General features: G+C 47.7%; 1 protein-coding gene across 1 annotated transcript; it reads right to left on the reverse strand.

Annotated features, from left to right (window-relative positions):
• Nucleotides 1-309: 309 nt before the first annotated feature.
• On the reverse strand, nt 310-7166 carry PRSS27 (serine protease 27). Its single transcript, XM_054589205.1, has 6 exons — nt 7115-7166; nt 3701-3727; nt 2940-3102; nt 1562-1833; nt 1037-1206; nt 310-603 (listed from the first exon to the last, which is right to left on the reverse strand). Exons 1-6 carry the CDS (start codon nt 7164-7166, stop codon nt 310-312), a joined length of 978 nt encoding a protein of 325 aa, XP_054445180.1.
• Between the last annotated feature and the right edge of the window lie 12269 nt (nt 7167-19435).

Consider the following 19435-nt stretch of genomic DNA (forward strand, 5'->3'; position numbering starts at 1 on the left):
ACATCTTGCCTCCAGTGTGCCTGCTGCAGCTCCCTTCCCACTAGAGCCCTTGCCCTCCACATGCCCCCACCTGGTGTTTCGCCCAAATCACAGCTCAGCACAAATCACACCCCACCCCTTTAGGTGGCTCTCTACTCCCCCTCTTGCCCTGAGGGTCCATACCTGGGCAGCTGGCACTGAGTTTGGGGTTTTGTTGGAGGGTGAACATAAATAAAAATTACTGGGCACTTGAGAAAGAGAATCAGAGAGCTATTTACAAATGTACACATGGGCTCTGTGGCTGCATTCACCCACCTGCCTGAACAAGGCTCAGAAGCAGGAGAGCAGGGCCGCAAGGACCAGGAGGACGATGTGGGCTGCCAGGCAGGGCGCAAAGTTCTGATCGTGGGGTTGCTGGACCTGGTGGCCCCGCTTCTGGCCACCTGACCTGGCCTGCTGGAACTGCAGTTCTGGGATGATCTGATGGATCCAGTTATGGTGGGAGGTAACCCGGATGTAAACACCTGGGCGGTTCCGGCGGGCACAACCCTCACCCCAGCTGATCACCCCAGCCTGCAGCCACGACTGGCCCACGAAGCACACCAGAGGGCCCCCCGAGTCACCCTGCAGAGGAAGCAGAGGCACCATCAGAGCCCACAGGAACCCAAGAGCCAACAGGTGAACTTTGCAAGCACAGACCTGTTTTCCTCCCATTGTTCCTCTCCTCAACTCCCCACCCTAGGAATGTCCCCGCCCAGCTCCCCTCACCCCAATGGGTCCTTCCTTTTCTGGCCTGGGATGCCCATTTCTCTAGCATCCCCAGTTCCCCTGCTCAGAGGGGTGTGTTGAAAATGTATTTTCCTGAGTCTCCCTGCCAGCCTACTGACTGCAGCCCTGAGGGGGAGAGGTCCAGGAATCTGCTTTTCCCAGCTGATTGGATGCACAGCTTTGGTCTGGACTGTGCATCCAGGGCCTCATTGGGTTGGGCTGGCTTCCACCTTGACCTAGGTCCAGGGAGCAGGGCTAAGCCTCCAGCGTGGCCCATCGCAGCTCCTACCTTGCAGGCGTCCTTCTTGCCTTCAGCAAAGCCAGCACACAGCATGTCATCCTTGATGGTTTTGGGCTGAAAGCTGGACTCAGCATCTTTGCTGTAGAGTAGGTTGCACTTGGGCGTGTCAATGATGGGCACAGCGAGTTTCTGCAGGATTCGAGGGTTAGGCAGACGGTCTGGAGAGGGGCGAAACAGACTGCAGCTCAGTGGACAGTTCTTGAGAACCACAGCTCTGTCCTTCCCCATTTCTTGCTTGGGTTTAGACCTCTTCCCATTTGGGGCTTTGTGGGACAGAATTCCTTCTTCCCTTCTTCTATGCACCAGGCTGGGTTCTTCCTGTCCTCTCTCTACTTTCCCATGACGATGACTCCTGCATCTGCTGCCCCTTTCCCATACCCATTCCATCAATTTGAGTAGAGATCATGTGGATCAATATCAACAGAAAAAGATTGTTGCTTCAGAATGGCCCCCAACCTGCCTGGGACCTTCTCTAGGCATGTCCCCCATTCTCTCCTGCCCCTGCTCCATTACCTTGTTCACTGGGGCTTCCCCAGCCGGTGACCCAGCATTTCATGCCCGTCTCAAAGGTGACTGAAGGGTCAGGCACGCACACGGGGAGGATATAATTGGTGAAGGTCACAGGTGCCTCCAACTCCACCAGGGCCACATCGGCACTGGAGGCCATGCCCTGGTACAGGGGGTTGCTCTCCACCCGCTTCACCTGTGCATACATGGCATGTGGCCCTGGCTTCACCAACTGCCGTGCCCCCAGTAGGACCCGGTACAGGGATGTTTCAGAGGTGCTGATGGGAAAGAGCAGAGAATTTGTGTGAGGCAGCCCCTCTGGGGCTTCAGAGGGGGCATTGTTGCAGATTAGATGGAGAAAGGGAGAAGGGAGGAGTTAGTGTTGTTCTGCTGCTGCCAGATACTGCCCTCCTGGCCTCCAGGTCCAGTACCTGACATCTCTTTGCACTCTATCTTCAAAAAAGTAATCTCCAGGCGGACACACATCAGGGTGAGATGGTTTAGGATGTACAAGCTAAAGCAGCTTAAATTTCTGACTTTAATTCCCAGCTCCACCCCTGGCCATCCGGGTGACCTTGGGCAAATCACCTACCAAGTTCTCTGTGAATCAGTTTCCTTCGCTATAAAATGGAGACAGTAAAGGATGTGCTGTGAGGGGTGAAGGAGTAGACTGCCCATGAAGATGCAGCTGGGGGCCAGCCAACTGGGGCCTGGGTCCAGCCCTTCCCCTGAGCCTTGGGCATGTGAACTACGCCTTTTGAACCTGCATTACTGAATTTAAGATGTGAGGTTTTAAAGGAATTTCAGTGCTGTGGCAAGGCAAGAACTTAGGTTCTTGGGAAACCCTGAAGGTCAGGGGCCAGGTGGTTCATAGTGTGGAAGCAGGGATGAGTAGTCTGGCCCTTCGGTCAGAAATGGTATGGGTGATCTTAGGGTGAGGAGGAGGAGAGGACATCCTATTCCAGGCCTTGGCTCATCTGTAACCAGAGTCCCAGCTGGAAAAAGGTGTCCTGGATTTGAGGTGTGGGAAAAGGGATCAGGATAAGGCCTAGGGCATGGGAGGAGCCTGCCAGCATTTGCAGGAACAGGGCCTCAGGCCTGGCCAAAAACCTCACTGATGAGAGCAGCAAATCAGCAGTGCATCTCCTGGCTGGGCTACAGGGAGTAAACACTGGGAAGCAGAGACTGAAGCTGGAAGTTACCCTCAAAGTTAGACTTAATGGGAGCTCTGGCCAAGAAGGTGGGCCAGAGCTAGACAAGTGGTAGTCGCTGGCCAAGGTGCTGAAACCTGGCAGGGTGCGGGGCTCTGTCAGTGGTGACCCTGGTGCCGAGCCTGAGTGGACACAGGCAGTTAGTAGTGAGGGAGAGCGTGGTGGGTACTCACTTGGAGAAGCAGTGGGCCGCGGTGAGGACCCACCGCTCTGTGATGAGACTGCCCCCGCAGAAGTGGCTTCCATTTCGCTGGATGCTGACCTGCCATGGCCACTCGCCTTCCAAGGCATCCTGCCCACCCACCATCCGGTTCAACATTCTTGGGCGCCCGCAGACTAGGGAAACACAGCCAGGGCAGTGCTTACTGGGGTCAGTTCCATCAGCCGATTACCTACCCCAGCTCCACATTCCAGCTCCTACTTTCTGCTCAATTCAGAGCCCTTCTTGTCTCTTGGGACCTTAGGCATGTCAGAGGCGTGGGCGTCAGGTCAGCCCCTGACACAGGTGTACCCTTCTCAGCTTTGGAAAAGGACCCCACCCCTGTAGGCCTTGCACCCCTCACCCGTGAAATAGTGACATGAGGGTAGTTGAGATAACACATGTAGAGGTTTTATCCCATGATCTGACAAATGGACTCCCAGAAAGACAGTGGGTATTGGGAGAACCCTTCAGATTCTATCCTTATTTGCTGTCACTTTTTCCTGACTCCTCTATGCTTCATGCCTTAATGGCCCTCTTTTGCCATCTGCAATGTATATCAGACCTTCTTGCCTGGGCTTCAATTCCACTGAGCCACAACTGTTCCTTTGGGATTCCCTGTGCTCTGCCCATTTATTCTGAGTCTTCCTCAGAGTGAATGTGAGAGCCTCTGGCCAGTCTTGCTGCTCTGACAAGCCTGCTCCTGTTCCCCAACCCAAGAGTCTTAGGGCTTACCACTCAATGCCTTGGCCCTCGGAGTCCCTGGAAGAGAGAAAAGAGGAGGTGATCAGCCAACTTTGCCCAAGCCAGACTCTGCTCCTCCCCTCCACACTGCTGGGCAGTGCGGCCCTCTTTTACTCCATATGCAGAACCCTGGGGACTCCATACTCAGAACCCTGGGGACTCCCCACGGTTCTGAGGACTCAGTGCAGTTCACAAAGGGACACAGCAGGAGAGGCCAGGGCCCTTCAGTTTTCCTACAGGACCTCCCTTTGAAGTCTACAGGCCCAGGCCTATGAGCCAGACCTTATCTGCAAGGGCAGACAGACTCCTTGCCATTAAGTAGAATATCAGAAGATGCCAGTAAGGGAACCCAATGATGGCCACTTAGGGCAGATGGCTTCTCTTGTCCCCACAGAGGTCTCTTCTTCTCACCCCACACCCATCCTCGTCTGCAAGCTCTGGGGAGGATACAGCCATAAATAGTGGTGCAATGGGGCCTGAATTTTCCACCTCAGAAAGCCCAGGGCTAAGATAAAGGAAGAGTCACTGGGAGTTGCCTTTGAATTTCAGAGGTCTGGGCCTTCTTACACAGTCTGTTTTGAGGAGCAAGTCTCCAGTCTAACTTCAATCCTGAGGCTACAGCCCAGCCCCATGGGTCTTTCTGGTCTCAGTGTAGTAGAGAGAAGCCAGTCAGAGGTCATTGTGGGTCAGTCTTCCCAAGATTCCAGATTCCCAAGAGCTGACCCCTCTCTCAGGCATTCCAGCGTGCTCTGCAGCTGGAGCCCAAGATTGTTTGCTGGGCTATGGCATGCTGAGGTGGCACAGCATGAATGTGAACGGACAGGTAGAAGGGTGGGCTAGAGATGTTTTGAGGGCCCATCTACCCAGGATCCATTGCCCCCCGCATCTCTGGACACAGGCACCTGGTTTGCTAGGCCTTTACAGAAACCTCAACCCCAGCCTTGAGTCACCAGCTCGGATAACTTTCTCATCCAGTACCAGCAACAACCTGGAAATATCTGACCCTTGAGAGGTACCTTGCCTCCCAGCATCTCTGGTTCACTGGGAGCAGATCTGACCAGAGCTGGGGTGGAGGGCTCAGGACAGCTTCTCCCCACCTCACCCTTCAGCATTTCTCCTATGCACCGTTTTGGGGTCCTCGAGGGTGGGGCAGCTGCTACTGAACCTGTCTTCACTCTGACCATAATGGTAACCAGCTTCATCGAAATGAGGGGCCACTATGGTGGGAAGCACAGGGCTGAGCCACACATCTCCATGGGATGCCCAAGGACCCTGGGGTGGTTTTTGTCTTTTTGGATCCCCATTGTTCCAACCAGACTCTCAGTTCAAAGGGTGCACTCTCCAGTGCTGAAGTGCTGGGATTGGATGACGTAGTGAGAGGGGAGAGCTATGAATGTGGCAAGAGGAGGTGGACTCTGGGGGCTGAGAAGGCAGAGGCAGGACTGGCCACTCTTCAAAGTAGGGATGCCAAGTGGAAGTGTCAGGGCAAGAGTGGGATCAGGTTGGGACAGTGAATGGAATAGGAAGACTGCTGGACACCCTGTTCATGGATTGTGTTCATAAGGTGCCCTTTGAAAATGCAGATATTCCTTGGGAGAGCTGCTCCCTCTAACTCCCTCATCTTAGTGCAATATAATTGTTAGATTAGTAACACCTGACCCCATGCTCTTTCTAAGGCCTGAATGCTTCTGTTTGCACACGATGCTCTGTCTCATCCCCATCTACTCACCAGCATTAATATACTTTCAGGCTCATTCCCTCCCTGTGGGAATTTTTCAGGCTGTCCCGCTTCTCCCCATAGCCATCCCCCTTCCCATATATGCAGGCAGATCTAGGGCCCACTCCCAGAATCAAGTGTGCATGCCTGTGCTCTGGCCTGGCAGGACCGCTTCAAGGCTTTGCAGTCTTCCTTACCCCAGCCTAATACAACTTTGCTTCTCATTCCCACTGCGTCCTATGACCTCTGAGGGTTTTCTCACAATACTGCTCTTTCCAGAAGGCCTTTACTTCCAGCCTCTATAGGTTCAAATCCTAAGATCTTAATCCAGGCCCACGCAAAGCTCTGCCCAGCTTGCTCACTCTGGAAGTAGAATCAACTATCTCACCTGTTGGCCCAGGGGCTCCTTGAAGGCAGAACCCACATCCAGGGGACTGAGCCCAGGAAATGTAGAGGGACAGGAGAATGGCAGTGGGGATTGGACTGTCCAGGAAGGGATGAAGTGGAGACCTGGGCTCTGCAGGATAGGTGTTATGTCAGGGGCTGGGTGAGCCAGCCAGGAGGCCAGGCCCCTTGTATGAGCCCAGGACTCCCACACTCCTGTAGCTGGCAGGGATGGGAGAGACCTAAAGCTTCAAGAGGGAAGAACTAGAGGTGGGAGTGAGGAGGGTGTTGAAGAAGTCAGGCCTTTGGTCACAGCTCTATGCGAGTTAAATGCAGGCCTCTGTTTCTACTTTGGCAATGACCTTGATTACTCAACCCATCAGAAGCAATCTCTGTTACACCCCCTGATGGAGATGGGTCTCCCTCAAAGAATGTTATTATTCTTATGCCAGGAGGCCAGGAGGGGAGACCTCGAGGGCCAAGAGAGGATGGCCCTCCCTACTGAAGTGCTACCCTGAGGCCCTCCAAACTCTGGTGGAAAGCCTAAAGCCATGCCGAATTGCACCCTGGGGTGACCCAACCTGGCCCTGGGAGGTGACTTGAGGACAGGGAAGTGAGGTGGTAACTGGGCTGGCCAGGCTAGCCCAGGAATGCAGGAAGGTTTCCCTGGTAGAGAGTAGCCCGCCCCTCCTGGAGAGGCCTGGTAGGTGGGGCTCCCTGGCTGGCACCTCCTGACCCTGATCCAGTATTAAAAGAGGGGATAGGGATGCAGGGCTTGCTCCTCCCCCATACCTTTCCTTTCTAGTAGAAACAAGAGCCCACATCCCTAGCCCTCACTCCTGTATGGCTTCCCATTGAGTCCCTGCCAGCCTACTGGGACTCTCAGGCTCAGGCAGCAGCTCAGCCTTCTGGGGGCCCAGCTGATGGTCTTTCAGGGATTTGGAACCCAGTAGGCCTGTGCCCTGACATGAAAGACAGGGAAAAGCCAGATGAGGAGAGGCAGAGACGACAAGCCCAGAGCTTGGCCCATGAGTGTGGAGACAAGTGGGGAAAGGGGAGAAAAGCTTCTGCCCATGTCACTGCTTCTTGGGCCTGTGCCCACACCCTCACCCTGTCTTCCCCACTTCACATTTCCAGGTGGGACATCTGCCTGGGAGACCCCACCATTAGGGTGGGGAAGGGAGGCCTGTGCTTCAGCCCCAGGCCTGGCCAGGGAGTGGGGGGGCTTAGCTAGAGCTCCAGGCAGGGCAGAGGAGGCCCCTCTGGGAGGGGAAGAATGACTTCCTGCAACATCCAGGACTTACCAAACCGTAGCAGCAGCAGCAGGAGCAGGGCCATGGCTGGGGGCCACCTCATGATCTCAGGCCTGGCTGGGGCGCTGGGTGGGGGACAGTGGTGGTAGGATCCCCTGGAGCACTAGAGTGAGGTGCCAGCCTCCATGAAGTGGTGTTTTATGCTGGAGGTGAGTGTCGGCTTGGCTATGTTGCCCAACCTGTTGGCCTGGCCTGCCCAGCTCCTGTTGCAGGAAGGAGGCACCTAGAACCCTGACTCTCCATGACCTGGCCCTGAACTCCCTGTATCCCAAAGGGCCAAATCCTTCACCCTAACACACCTTAGGGTCTTGAAGCAAGGGTGCACTTGCCCCATTTGGGCGCTTGTAGCCTGGGGTTTTCTGCCTGCCATCATGAACTGACCACAGACACCTCCCAGTTGACCACAGGTCTCATAAGCAAGCTGTCTGCAGTCCACCCAGGAAAACTAACTCTCTCTTTCTCTCTCTCCCTCTCTCTCTCTCTCTCTCTCTCTCTTACTTATAGAGCCCCTCTATGTACCAGGCATCAGTGAGCCGGAGTCCAGACAGGGTCTTACATTAATATTTGTGTATGTGTATGTGTGTGTGTGTGTTGGGGGGTGGGGGGGCAGGGGTAAAGCAAGGAAAAATCCAGGTCACCTGCACTTATGGAACAAAGAAGAGCAGAGGAAGGAATTGGGACATATGCGGGGGGGGGGGGGGGGCGGGGGGGGGGTGTCCCCTGCTGACCCCAGTGCCCCTCACGGGCTTTCCCCTTAGGCAAATGGGTCCCAGAAGCGGCCACCCAAACGGGTCGTCCCAGGACCCACCCCAGGGAGGCCCCAACCTGCGTCCTTGGGGCTGCACCCTCCACCCCCGACCAGGTGTGGAGTGGGGGAGGGGGCTTCCCGGAACCCTCGGGTCCCGGCGGGCGGGGCGGAAGCTGGTTCTGGGAAGGCCTGGCCGGCATAACCTTCCCCTGCGTCCCTGCCCTGGGTGCGGCCAGCCAGGCTCCAGAACGTGTGGTCGTGGCGGCGGAAGCAGCTCCAGGAGGAAGTTATTTGGCACAGGAGGCTGACGTCAGAGCCCGGGTTGGGGCTCGGGTGGCCACTCCCCGACCAGGCCGCCAGGTCAGGGTGGGGACGAAGCTGTATGTAAGGTCTGGCGCTCCCTGATAGGCCTGGGGTGGAGGGGCGCTGGGTGGCAGGCAGAGCCCTGCCTCAATTTTCCCTCCTGCGCAATGCGAACGTGCGTGGATTGGGTGTGCTGTGGTGCACCGCAGGAGGTAGTGAAGGCCAGGGTCGCTGGCGCGTGGGCGGAGCTCGGTAATTACCCTCACCCCATCCCTGTCCTCGACCTTGGCCTTGGCGGACGCTCCTGGTCAGCGCGGTCCAGTCCTCTAGTGGACGCCAGTAGCAGCGCCTGGCAGGCCTAGCAGGATGCGTAGGGTGAGGTACCTCTCTAGCCTCTCACTCCACCCCTTCTACGGGGAGGTGGGGCACCCTCAACTAGGAGCTACAATCCAGGTGATGGCCGGCCCTCTCGCGCTGCCTGCCTCCCCTACCCCTCCTCTCCACCCCTGCAATGTCCCTGGAATTTGTGGATAGGGTGTCTGAGCCCCCTGCGGGAGCTGCAGGGAATGAAGGAGTGCAGAGTGTGGGAAGAAGGATTCCAGACTCATTTGATCCTTCATTCATTCCTTTTGTTTTTTGGGGTTGTTTTTTTTTTTTTAGCACATTTGGTGGCCAACGCTGTTCCAGTTATGGGGAATAAGGAGGTGAACAGTCTTTAGCTGCAGGTGGGGAGGAGATGGTAACCCGGTAACCCATAGTTTATGGGAAAAAAATGTCTAATCACAAACTGTGGAAAGTGTTTTAAAACGTCCAGGACCACATCTCTCCAAGCGCCTGATGATCAATTTCCCCATCTCAGAGGTGGGTCAGACTCTTTGGCCAAGTGCTTCCTCTGCCTTTTTTTTTTTAAGCCAATTCTAAGGGCAGCTCTGCCTTAAAATCCAGCAAGCAACAAAAATTAAGATGTGATTGTAAGTGAGGATGTCAGAGGAAGTTGGACTCAGAGGACCCAGATAGTCACTCTGGTGACTAGAGAAACAGCAGTCGAGATTTAATCCGACACCCTTGGGTCTGACACCCAGAGCCCTAAGGCTGAGCTGGGAGCTGGACAGAGGAGAGGCGTGGGCAGGAAGGTTGGTCCATTCCTCACCTTGTACACCAAACGAATGAGACAGATTGGAATCCCTCTGGATTCCAAGACTTAAATATGTTTTTAAGAAGTCAATCCTGCCAAAAAAGAAAGGGGGAGGGACATTTATCAGCTCTGGAAAGGGAAGCATTTTCTAATGTTGGAAGCCATAATGGACAACAAAAAAGAAAAGAGATGTGGCCCTTAAGCTAAGAAATACAAGGAAAATTGGTTACAGAATCAAAAGGCAAAAAAATAGGAAAAAATATTTACAGGAAATTTAGCATAGTACTCAAGAAATTGATCAGAAAAACACAGACCTGCCCCGGCAGGGTGGCTCAGTTGGTTGGAGCATTGTCCCGTGCACCAAAAGTTGTGGGTTCAGATTCTCAGTTAGGGCACATACCTAGGTTGCAAATTCAATCAGTCTTGGTACATATGGGAGGCAACTGATCAATGTTTCTCTTTCACATCAGTGTTTCTCTCACTCTCCTTCTCTCTCTCTCTCTCTCTCTCTCTCAAATCAATAAAAATATGTCCTCGGGTGAGGATTAAGGGGGGAAAAAAAGATTGGTTTAGAAAAACACTGAAACCCTAAAGGTGAAATTAATGAAGGACACAGGTCACAAAAGAGGAAACCAATTTGGTTAATGGACTTAGGGAGAAATGTTTAGCCTTAGTAGTTAAATGAATGAAAATCAAAACCATAGCAAAGACATGCCAGTTTTCTATGCAGTTAGCATGGCACTGGAGGAATGCAGTTAGTCAAGGCTGTAGGGAAATGGGCCAGCTGGTGGGCACGTAACTGGCACAGCCCTTTTGTAAATCAGTTCACCAGTCTGTAGATTCAGCTTTTTAAAATAGTTATTCCTGTCCTGGCTGGTGTGGCTCAATGGATTGAGCACCAGCCTACAGACCAAAAGGTTTCTGGTCTGATTCCCAGTGAGGGCGCATGCTGGGGTGGGGCCAGGTCCCCAGTTTGGAGTGTGTGAGAGGCAACAGATTGATGTTTCTCTCACACTTTGGTGTTTCACTTCCTCTCTTTCTCCCTGCTTTCCCCTCTCTCTAAAAATAAATAAATAGCCCTGGCTGGTGTGGATCAGTGCATTGAGTGCTGGCCTGCAAACCAAAGGGTCGCCGGTTCAATTCCCAGTCAGGGCACATGCCTGGGTTGCAGGCCAGGTCCCCAGTAGGGGGCGAGCAAGAGGCAACCACACACTGAAGTTTCTCTCCCTCTCTTTCTCCTTCCCTTCCTCTCTCTCTAAAAATAAATAAATAAAATCTTTTTAAAAAAGAATTAAAAAAATAACATTTTCCCTTCACCAGTGTGGCTCAGTTGGTTGGGCATCATTCTGCAAAATGAAAGGTCACCAATTCAATTCCCAGTCAGGGCACGTGCCTGGGTTGTGGGTTTGGGCTCCCATGGGGGCACGTACAAGAAGCAACTGATTGATGTTTCCCTCTCACATCGATGTTTCTCTCCCTCTCTTTCCCCCTCTCTTCTCCTCCCTCTAAAAAGAATAAATAAATAATCTTAAAAAGAAACTCTCATCCAAACAAATAACATTTTAAAAAGATAGCATTTTCATGAAGATTGGATAAATATGGAAAATGTTCATGATATAAGGGCAAATTAAAAAAAAGACAGGTATGAAGATTTGTAGAAAGTATAACAACTATGAAATTTTTTAAAATTTCAAAGGAACAGCAGCAACATCCAAAAGAAAAGTGGCAGAATGTTCATTTAACAATGACCAGCTAGGAGTGGTTCTGTAGTCATGTGGACTTTTTTTCAAAAGCAGATGACAAAAACTTAGACTCATGGAACACAATGGATATTCATGTGACCTTTGGTCCTGGTTGGTGGGACCCAATTAGTGGGACTATATTGTGATGTGCCATTTGAAGAAAGAGCTGCAGGACCCAGGGTGGTTCTGACAGCCTCCCTTTTAACTCCAAGGATGCCCTTCCTTTCTCGTCGTGACTGCGTTCTGTGATCGCCAAGATGACTCCCGGAGCTGGGAACATGGCCACCAGCTGGAGTCTCTTCCTTCTGGGAACACCAGCTAAGAGGGCCAGAGCTACTATGCCTCTGTCTGTAGAAAGATTGTTCATCCAGAACGAATGATCCCAGGGAAGGACATTAAGTGGCGCAGCTTGACTCCTGGCCCTATGATTAACATAGGGTGTCACATGGCCACAGGACAGAGTTTGTTCAAAGAACAGAGTAGGAAGGAAAGATGCTGGTCAATTAGAAGCATTAAGCACCACACTTTCAGTCAAGTGTGACAGTGAAATAAAGACATTTTCAGACATGGGAGATATCAAAAAATACACCCTCCATGTACCATTCTTCAGAAGCCACTGGAGGAAAGATGTTCTCTGACTAAATAAGGAATAAACCAAGGAAGTAGGAAATGTGAGCTGTAGAAAACAGAGATTGAACACAGAAAATAAGTGAAGGGAATCTCCAAGATGCTGGTGAAAGGAAAATCCAGAATGACAGCTGTGCCACAAACACAGTGGACAATCAGTTCTCATTGGGACACAAGAGACAGGAATGCTGACATTGCCATCATGCCCTCTGCCATTGCACTATCTTTTCAATCTGATGAAACTCTTGAATGGTGTGCTCCACCAAAACAAAATGTAAATGAAGAAAGAGGAACTCAAGATGCCAAGGACATAGGCAAATGGAATTCCAAGGATGACATCTAAAGGGATATCCCAGAGAGGAGGAAAATGGGGACCTCAGGGAAGGATGCAACAGAAAAGAAGGGGGAAAAAAGGAAGTGATATATTTCCTAATGGGATTATTAGGGTAGGTATAGTAGAAATGAACAACAAAGGCAGTTACTAACTTCAGTAAAAATTTAATAATTGAAATATAGTACGCTACAAGGCTTGGCCAGCACCCTAGAATTTCATTCCATTATGGCATCAGCCAGACTTAAGGTCCAGGATGTCACTAAATCAGATTCAGGTGCAGATGAGACTTGTTGGGCATGGTTACTCACCATCTGCAGAATCATGATCTAAAGAGTTCACTTTGCCACCCAACATACAATGGTGATGAAGAGACAGGATAACCACAACAGACAACCCCCACATATCAATTACTAGTCCATAGCATTTCTGAGGTCCAGTTAGGCACATGCTGCTACCTCTCTCTACTCTGGGACAGGGAATGTGTACTGTGTAGAGTCTCTGGTAGCAGTCCTTCATGACTCTCAACTCTACTTTCTGGGATTTTGGCTCTGGCTTCTAAATCAGCCATCCTTTTCTATAAGAAATTGTCTATGTCTGTGGCTGAATAACTTTGACAACCAGCTACTGTCTAGAAAGTTGAGAACCTAAAGAACTATTTCAGTTCAAGTTCATATAACTTATTGACTTCTACTCAGAAATAATGGAGGCCAGAAGAAAATGGAACATCTTTAAAGGGCTGAAATGATGATGATGATAATGATGATACCTGTCAAACCATAATTCTGTACCCAATGAAAATATTCTTCAAGAATTTGGGGAAGTAGGCAATTTCAGATAAATTAAAACTAGAGAACGTATTGCCAGTAGGCCTGTAGTACAACAGAAGCTAAAGAAGTTTTCTGGCTAAAGGTAAATGATCCCAGATGAAATTGCAGATTTTCAGAAAAAAGAAAACTGGAAACAGAAAATATGTAAGTAAATATAAAATACTATTTTTCTGCCCTGGCTGGTGTGGCTCAGTGGCTTGAGTGCTGGACTCTGAACCAAAAGGTCGCTAGTTCAATTCCCAGTCAGGGCACATGCCTAGGTTGTGGCCAGATCCCCAATTGGGGGCACACAAGAGGCAACCACACATTGATGTTCCTCTCCCTCTCTTTCTCCCTTCCCCTCTCTCTAAAAATAAATACAATCTTTTAAAATATACTATTTTTTTCTCTTACTTTCTTTAAAATACATAAGTATTTAAAGCTAAACCTGTTTCATGGGGTCTTTAATATACAAGTATGTAGATATAATATGACAACTATAGTAAATGGGCCCATATAATTTCAAATGTCATACATTTTACATGAGTTAGTACAATATTAACCGTAAGTAGATGTGAAAAGTGAATAAATTCCACTTTTTACATTTGTTATTGGGGCAGCTCACATATTCAAATCAAACTCCCAGTAATTAATATCTTCATAGGAGCCTGATGTGTTAACTTCTTAAGCGACAGCAAGCGCTCTGGATTTCACTGGTTTGTACACTAATTTTTACCCTGGCTAAAAATTATTTAAAAACTGTGTGCCTGTAATTTATCTCAGATTCTGACCCAAATAAGAGATAAAATAGCCCATCAATTTTCAAAAGTTACTTAATAAAGTTAGCTAATCTGATCATTGACACTTATTCTCCTACTTAGAGCTGGGTTGATTAAAAAATTGAATATAAGATATGTTATGCTTATTTTTCACAGTAGTTGTGATGATTCTCAGGCCATTCTGCTCTTCACCACATCTTGATATTCCAAAGCTTAAATACTGCCTCACTGTGGAGAAAAGGGAACCCTAGTACACTGTTGGTGGGAATGCAGACTGGTGCAGCCACTGTGGAAAGCAGTGTGGAATTTCCTCAAAAAGCTGAAAATGGAACTGCCTTTTGATCCAGTGATTCCCCTGCTGGGACTATACCCTAAGAATCCCAAAACGCCAATACAAAAGAAGCTATGCACCCCAATGTTCATAGCAGCACAATTTACAATAGCCAAGTGCTGGAAGCAACCTAAATGCCCATCAGTAGATGATTGGATCAAAAAATTATGATACATATACACAATGGAATACTACGCAGCAGAAAGAAAAAAAGAACTACTAAACTTCGCGACAGCATGGATGGAACTGGAGAGCATTATGCTAAGCGAAATAAGCCAGGGGGGCGAAAGACAAATACCATATGATCTCACCTATAAGCGGAACCTAACCAACAATACAAAGATGCAAGGAAAATAAGACCAGCAACACTGAAAGGAAAAGAAATCAACAGAGACAAGAAGGAAGGAGGGAGGGGGGGCGGGGAAAAGGAAGGGAAGGGGAAAGTCAAGGAACATATAGCAAGGACTCATGGACAAAACCAAAGGGGAGGAGCTGAGGGAGGAAGGAGGGAGGGGGCAAGGGAAAGTGGGGGGGGGGAGGCAGAGACAAATGTATTTGAAAAAATAAATTAAAATAAAAATTTTTTAAAAAAGCATTTTTCTAATAAATACTGCCTCAGAATCATTATTCTAAAGTGGTATCCAATTAACCACACTGTGTCAGATAAAAGACCAAAACCTCATGGTCAAATGTGGTCCTTTTGGAGCTTTTTTTCCCTTTATTCCTCACCAAAGGATCTTTTCATTTATTTTAGAGGAAGAGGAAGGGAGAAAGGGAGGGAGAGAGATGCAGAGAGAGACGGACAGAGAAACATCTATGTGAGAGAAACATCGATTGGCTTCCTCCCCTACACGCCTGACTAGAGATGAAACCTGCAACCTAGGTATGTGCCCTGCCCCGGGATGGAACCCACAACCTTTTGGTGTGCAGGACGACACTCCAACCAACTGAGCCACCCAACCAGAACCTTTAGGAGCTTATTTTGAGTTCGGTGATCAAGAAATTCTAATGAGCCCTGGCTGGTATGGCTCAGTGTACTGGATGTTGTCTTCTTTGTTTTTAAATTTAAAAATATTTATTATTTATTTATTTTTAGGGCTAGAGGAAGGAAGGGAGGGAGGGAGAAATGGAGAGAAACCTAGGTGTGTGAGAGAAACATTGATCGGTTGCCTCTTGCACACCCCCAACCGGACACCTGGTCTGCAACCGAGGCATGTGCCCTGACTGGAAATCAAACCAGCAGCCTTAACAAACTTTCTGTTCACAGGCCAGTGCAAAATCCAATGAGCCACACCACTTCTCTTTTTCCCTCCCTTCATGTCTCTCTAAAAGTAAATAAATAAAACCTTTTAAAAAAAGAAGATGGTGGTGTAAGTAAATGCTGTACTTGTTTCCTCCTACAATCACATCAAAATGACAACTAAACTGCAGAACAATTATCAGTGAGAAGCACCTGAAGTCTAGTTGAACAGAAGTCTTATTACTAAGGATATACAGAAGAAGCCATGTCAAGAATGATAGGAGGGGCAGAGACACTAATCGGGCTGATCTGACACCCACATATGGCAGTTAAAAATTGGGAAGGATACCCTGGCTCATAGCCCAGTTAGAACATCATCCATATAGGGAAAGGCCACTGGTTCAGTTCCCAGTCAGGGCACATGCCTGGGTTGCTGTTCTGGTCCCCAGTTGGGGGCGTGTGAGAGACAACTGATCAATATTTCTCTCCCTCTCATTCTCCTTCTCTTCCCCTCTCTATAAACAAACAAACAAACAAATAAATAAAATCAATGAATATATCCTGAGGTGAGGATTTTTTTAAAAATTAAAAGCCAGCAGAGTTCTTGCTTGGTAGCTCAGTTGGTTAGAGCATTGTCCTGACTTGCCAAGGCTGCAGGTTCAAGGCCCAGTCAGGGCACATACAAAAAGTAACCAATAAATGGACAAATAAGTGGAGCAACAAATTGATGTCTCTCTCTCTCTCTCTCTCTCTCTCTCTCTCTCTCTCTCTCTCTGTAAAATCAATGAATAACAAAAATTTAAAAAAATTAAGCCACAGAGATTGTGGCTGAGTGAGATAGAGGGCTTATGAAGTTTCAGGTATTCCTCTTAAAAGGCCTGCACACAAACTTACTGACTGATGGACTCACTTGTTCTGAACTCCATTATTGGGACAGCAGCTTGAAAGCTGCCAGGGATGAATGGGGAGGGAGTGAATTGTCTGGCTTGAAGGCAAGGGCCAGAGGAGTAGCCTTCTCCCAGACAGAAGTGTGGGCAGAGGCTATTGTTCCTTTGCTGAACTCTCCTCCTACAGGTGCAGGTCGGTGCCATATCTGAGTCTCCATCAACCTGGCTAACACTGTTAGTCCTGCCCTGATGATTCATTGAAACCTCCCACCCCATTCAACTTTCAGGCTTACCCAAGCCATTTCCAGTGGATTTTCCGTATAAATGGCCTGCCTTGATTCGTATTGCAGAATTTCCTAAAATCTCTCAAAGACTTACAAACCCCAAACAAACAATACCTGGCCTCAGCATGGCCCATACTTCTTGCTAAGTAGCCCAATGCCCGGCACTAACGCTAGCCAGCCTCAGTTTGCAACTTGGCCTCTCCCAGATACCTCCAAGCCTAGCACAAATAGAGCTATCTGCAGATCACTTTGTAGCTCATGCTAGGTGGCCCCAGGCAGGGTACACATGGCAGCTAACTTGGCCTATTCCTTTTAGGAGGCTCCAGAGCCAGCGATTCGGTGACCATATTCAGACCATGCTGGAGCACCACCCAATCACCTCCACAAGCAACACACTCAAGGGATGGACTTGACAGGCACCAGAGCCCCACTGGAGCAAGTCCTGCTCCATGGAATAGGCCTCTGTACAGCAGCTTCTCTCCTGCAGTCACAGCCAGTCCTTACAGCCAACTGGCCTAGGGATTTATCCCTCCCATTGATGTGCCAACAGCAATCAAGGCTCAAGTACAGTTGGAGAGCACACATAGCTCACATGGAGGGAGGGTGCATCTGGAGTGCCCGGCTCAGGTGATCAGGGAGGCTGTACCAGTGGGCCCCACAAGATACCTACTATGTAAGGCCATTCTAACAAGACTGGGAGATGTAGAAGCTCTACCTAATACTTAAAAATAAACACAAGGGGGCAACTAAAATGAGGAGACAAAGAAACATGTTCCCAATAAAATACCAGAACAAAACTCCAGAAAAATAACTGGAAAAAATGGAGATAAGCAACCTACCAGATGCAGAGTTCAGAACACTGGTTAGAAGGATGCTCAATGATCTCAGTGAGAATTTCAACAAAGAGATAGAAAACATAAAAATGGAGATAGAGAACATAAAAAAGAACTAGTCAGAAGCGAAGAATGCAATAACTGAAATAAAGAATACATTAGAGGGGCCCTGGCCAAGTGGCTCAGTTGGTTGGAACATTGTCCCATAAACCAAAAGGTTGTGGGTTTGATCCCTGGTCAGGGCACATACATAGGTTCTGGGTTTGATCTCTGGTCAGGGTACATATAAGAGGCAACTGATTGATTTTTCTCTTTCACATTTATGTCTCTGTCTCTCTCTCTCACTCTCCTTCTCTCTTTCTCCTTCTCTCTCTCTCCCCTTTCCTGTCTCTCTCTAAAAATCAATAAATATATCTTCAGGTAAGGATTTAAAAAAACAAGAATGCATTAGAGAGAATCAATAGTACATTAGTTGAAGTAGAAGACTGAATCAGTGATTTGAAAGATAAGTTAGCAGAAAACATCCAATCAGAACAGCAAAAAGAAAAATGAATATTTAAAAAAACGAGAATAGTTTCAGGGACCTCTGGGACAACATCAAGTGTACAAACATTCTTCTCATGGAGTTACCAGAAGGAGAAAAAAGAGAGAGCAATAATGATGGAAAACTTTCCTAACCTGATGAGAGTAATAGAAACCCAAGCCCAGGAAGCTCAGAGAATCCCAAACAAGATGAACCTAAAGAGGCCCACACCAAGACACATCATAATTAAAATACCAAAAATTAAAGACAAAGAGAGAATCTTAAAAGTAGCAAGAGAAAAGCAGTTAGAACTGCTAACTACAATGGAACTCCCATAGACTGTCAGCTGATTTCTCAACAGAAACCCTGCAGGCCAGAAGTAGTAAGCACAAAATATTCAAAATGATGAAAAGCAAGGACCTACATCCATGGTTATTCTATCCAGGAAAACTATCATTTAGAATGGAAGATAAAGAGCTTATCAGAAGAGAAAAAAATCTAAAAGAGTTTATCACCACCAAAACTTTATTACAAGAAATGTTCAAGAGACTGCTTTAGGGAGAAAAAAATAAAAAATATGAATAATAAAATGGCAATAGCTATATATCTATATCAACAATTTTTTAATATCAATTGATTAAATGCTCCAATCAAAAGTCAGGGTTGCTAAATAAACCATAAGACACACACAGAATGAATGTGAAGGAATGGAAAAAGATATTGTATGAAAATAGAAATGAAAATAAAAAGCTGGGGTAGCAATACTTATGCTAGACAAAATAGACTTTAAAACAAGGGCTATAATAAGAGACAAGGAAGGACAGAGCAATTTCACTTCTGGGTATTTATCTGAAGAAACCCAAAATACTAATTCAAAAAGACATATATATCCATACATTCATTGCAGCATTATTTACAATAACCAAGATATGGAAGCAACCTAAATGTTCATCAATAAATGAACAGAGTCCTGACCGGTGTGGCTTAGTTGGCTGGGCATCATTCTGTAAAGCAAAAGGTCACCAGCTTGATTCCTGGCCCAGGCACATGCCTAGGTTATGGGTTTGGTCCCTGATTGGGGTGCATACAAGAGGCAACCAATCAATGTTTCTCTCTCACATCAGTGTTTCTCTACCTCTTTTTCTCCCTCTCTTTCCCTCTCTCTGAAAATAAATAACATATTTTAAAAATATTCAATAAAGTAGATGAAAAGATAAAGCAGAAATGGTGCATAATACAATAAAATATGACTTGGCTATAAAAAAAGAATAAAACCTTGCCATCTGTAACAACATGGATGGATTTAGAGAGTATTGTGCTGAGTGAAATAAGTCAGAGAAAGATAATTGCTATGTGATTTCACTTATTTGTGGAATCTAAAAAATAAAAACAAATGAACAAATAAAATAGAAACAAACTCATAGATACTGATAATATTTTGAGGTTGCCAAATGGGAGGGTGATGGATGAAAAAGGCAAAAGGATTAAGAAGTACAAGTTGGTAGTTACAAAATAGTTATAGGGATGTGAACTGTTTTGTAGTACATATAGTTAGTATTGTTATATAGTAATAATTATGTGTGGTGTCAGATGGGCACTAAATTTCTTGGGTGTTCACTTCATAAATTATACAAACATCTAATTGCTATGTTATACACCTGAAGCTAATATCGTATTGTATGTCTGCTGTAATTAAAAAATAAAAAATTATACTTCCCTGGATGGTGTGGGTCTGTGGAT

The sequence above is a fragment of the Pteronotus mesoamericanus genome, unplaced genomic scaffold, assembly GCF_021234165.1.
Source record: "Pteronotus mesoamericanus isolate MK-2021 breed Mesoamerican mustached bat unplaced genomic scaffold, CSHL_Meso_final scaffold_167, whole genome shotgun sequence".
In the NCBI taxonomy this organism is placed as follows: Eukaryota; Metazoa; Chordata; class Mammalia; order Chiroptera; family Mormoopidae; genus Pteronotus; species Pteronotus mesoamericanus.

Coding starts and splice junctions, on each gene's coding strand:
- PRSS27 (XM_054589205.1), bottom strand. CDS start 7,166: ATGAGGTGGCCCCCAGCCATGGCCCTGCTCCTGCTGCTGCTGCTACGG. Junction 1,834..2,939: donor GCGGCCCACTGCTTCTCCAA/GTGAGTACCCAC, acceptor CTTTCCCATCAG/CACCTCTGAAACATCCCTGT. Junction 604..1,036: donor GCAAGAAGGACGCCTGCAAG/GTAGGAGCTGCG, acceptor CTTCCTCTGCAG/GGTGACTCGGGGGGCCCTCT.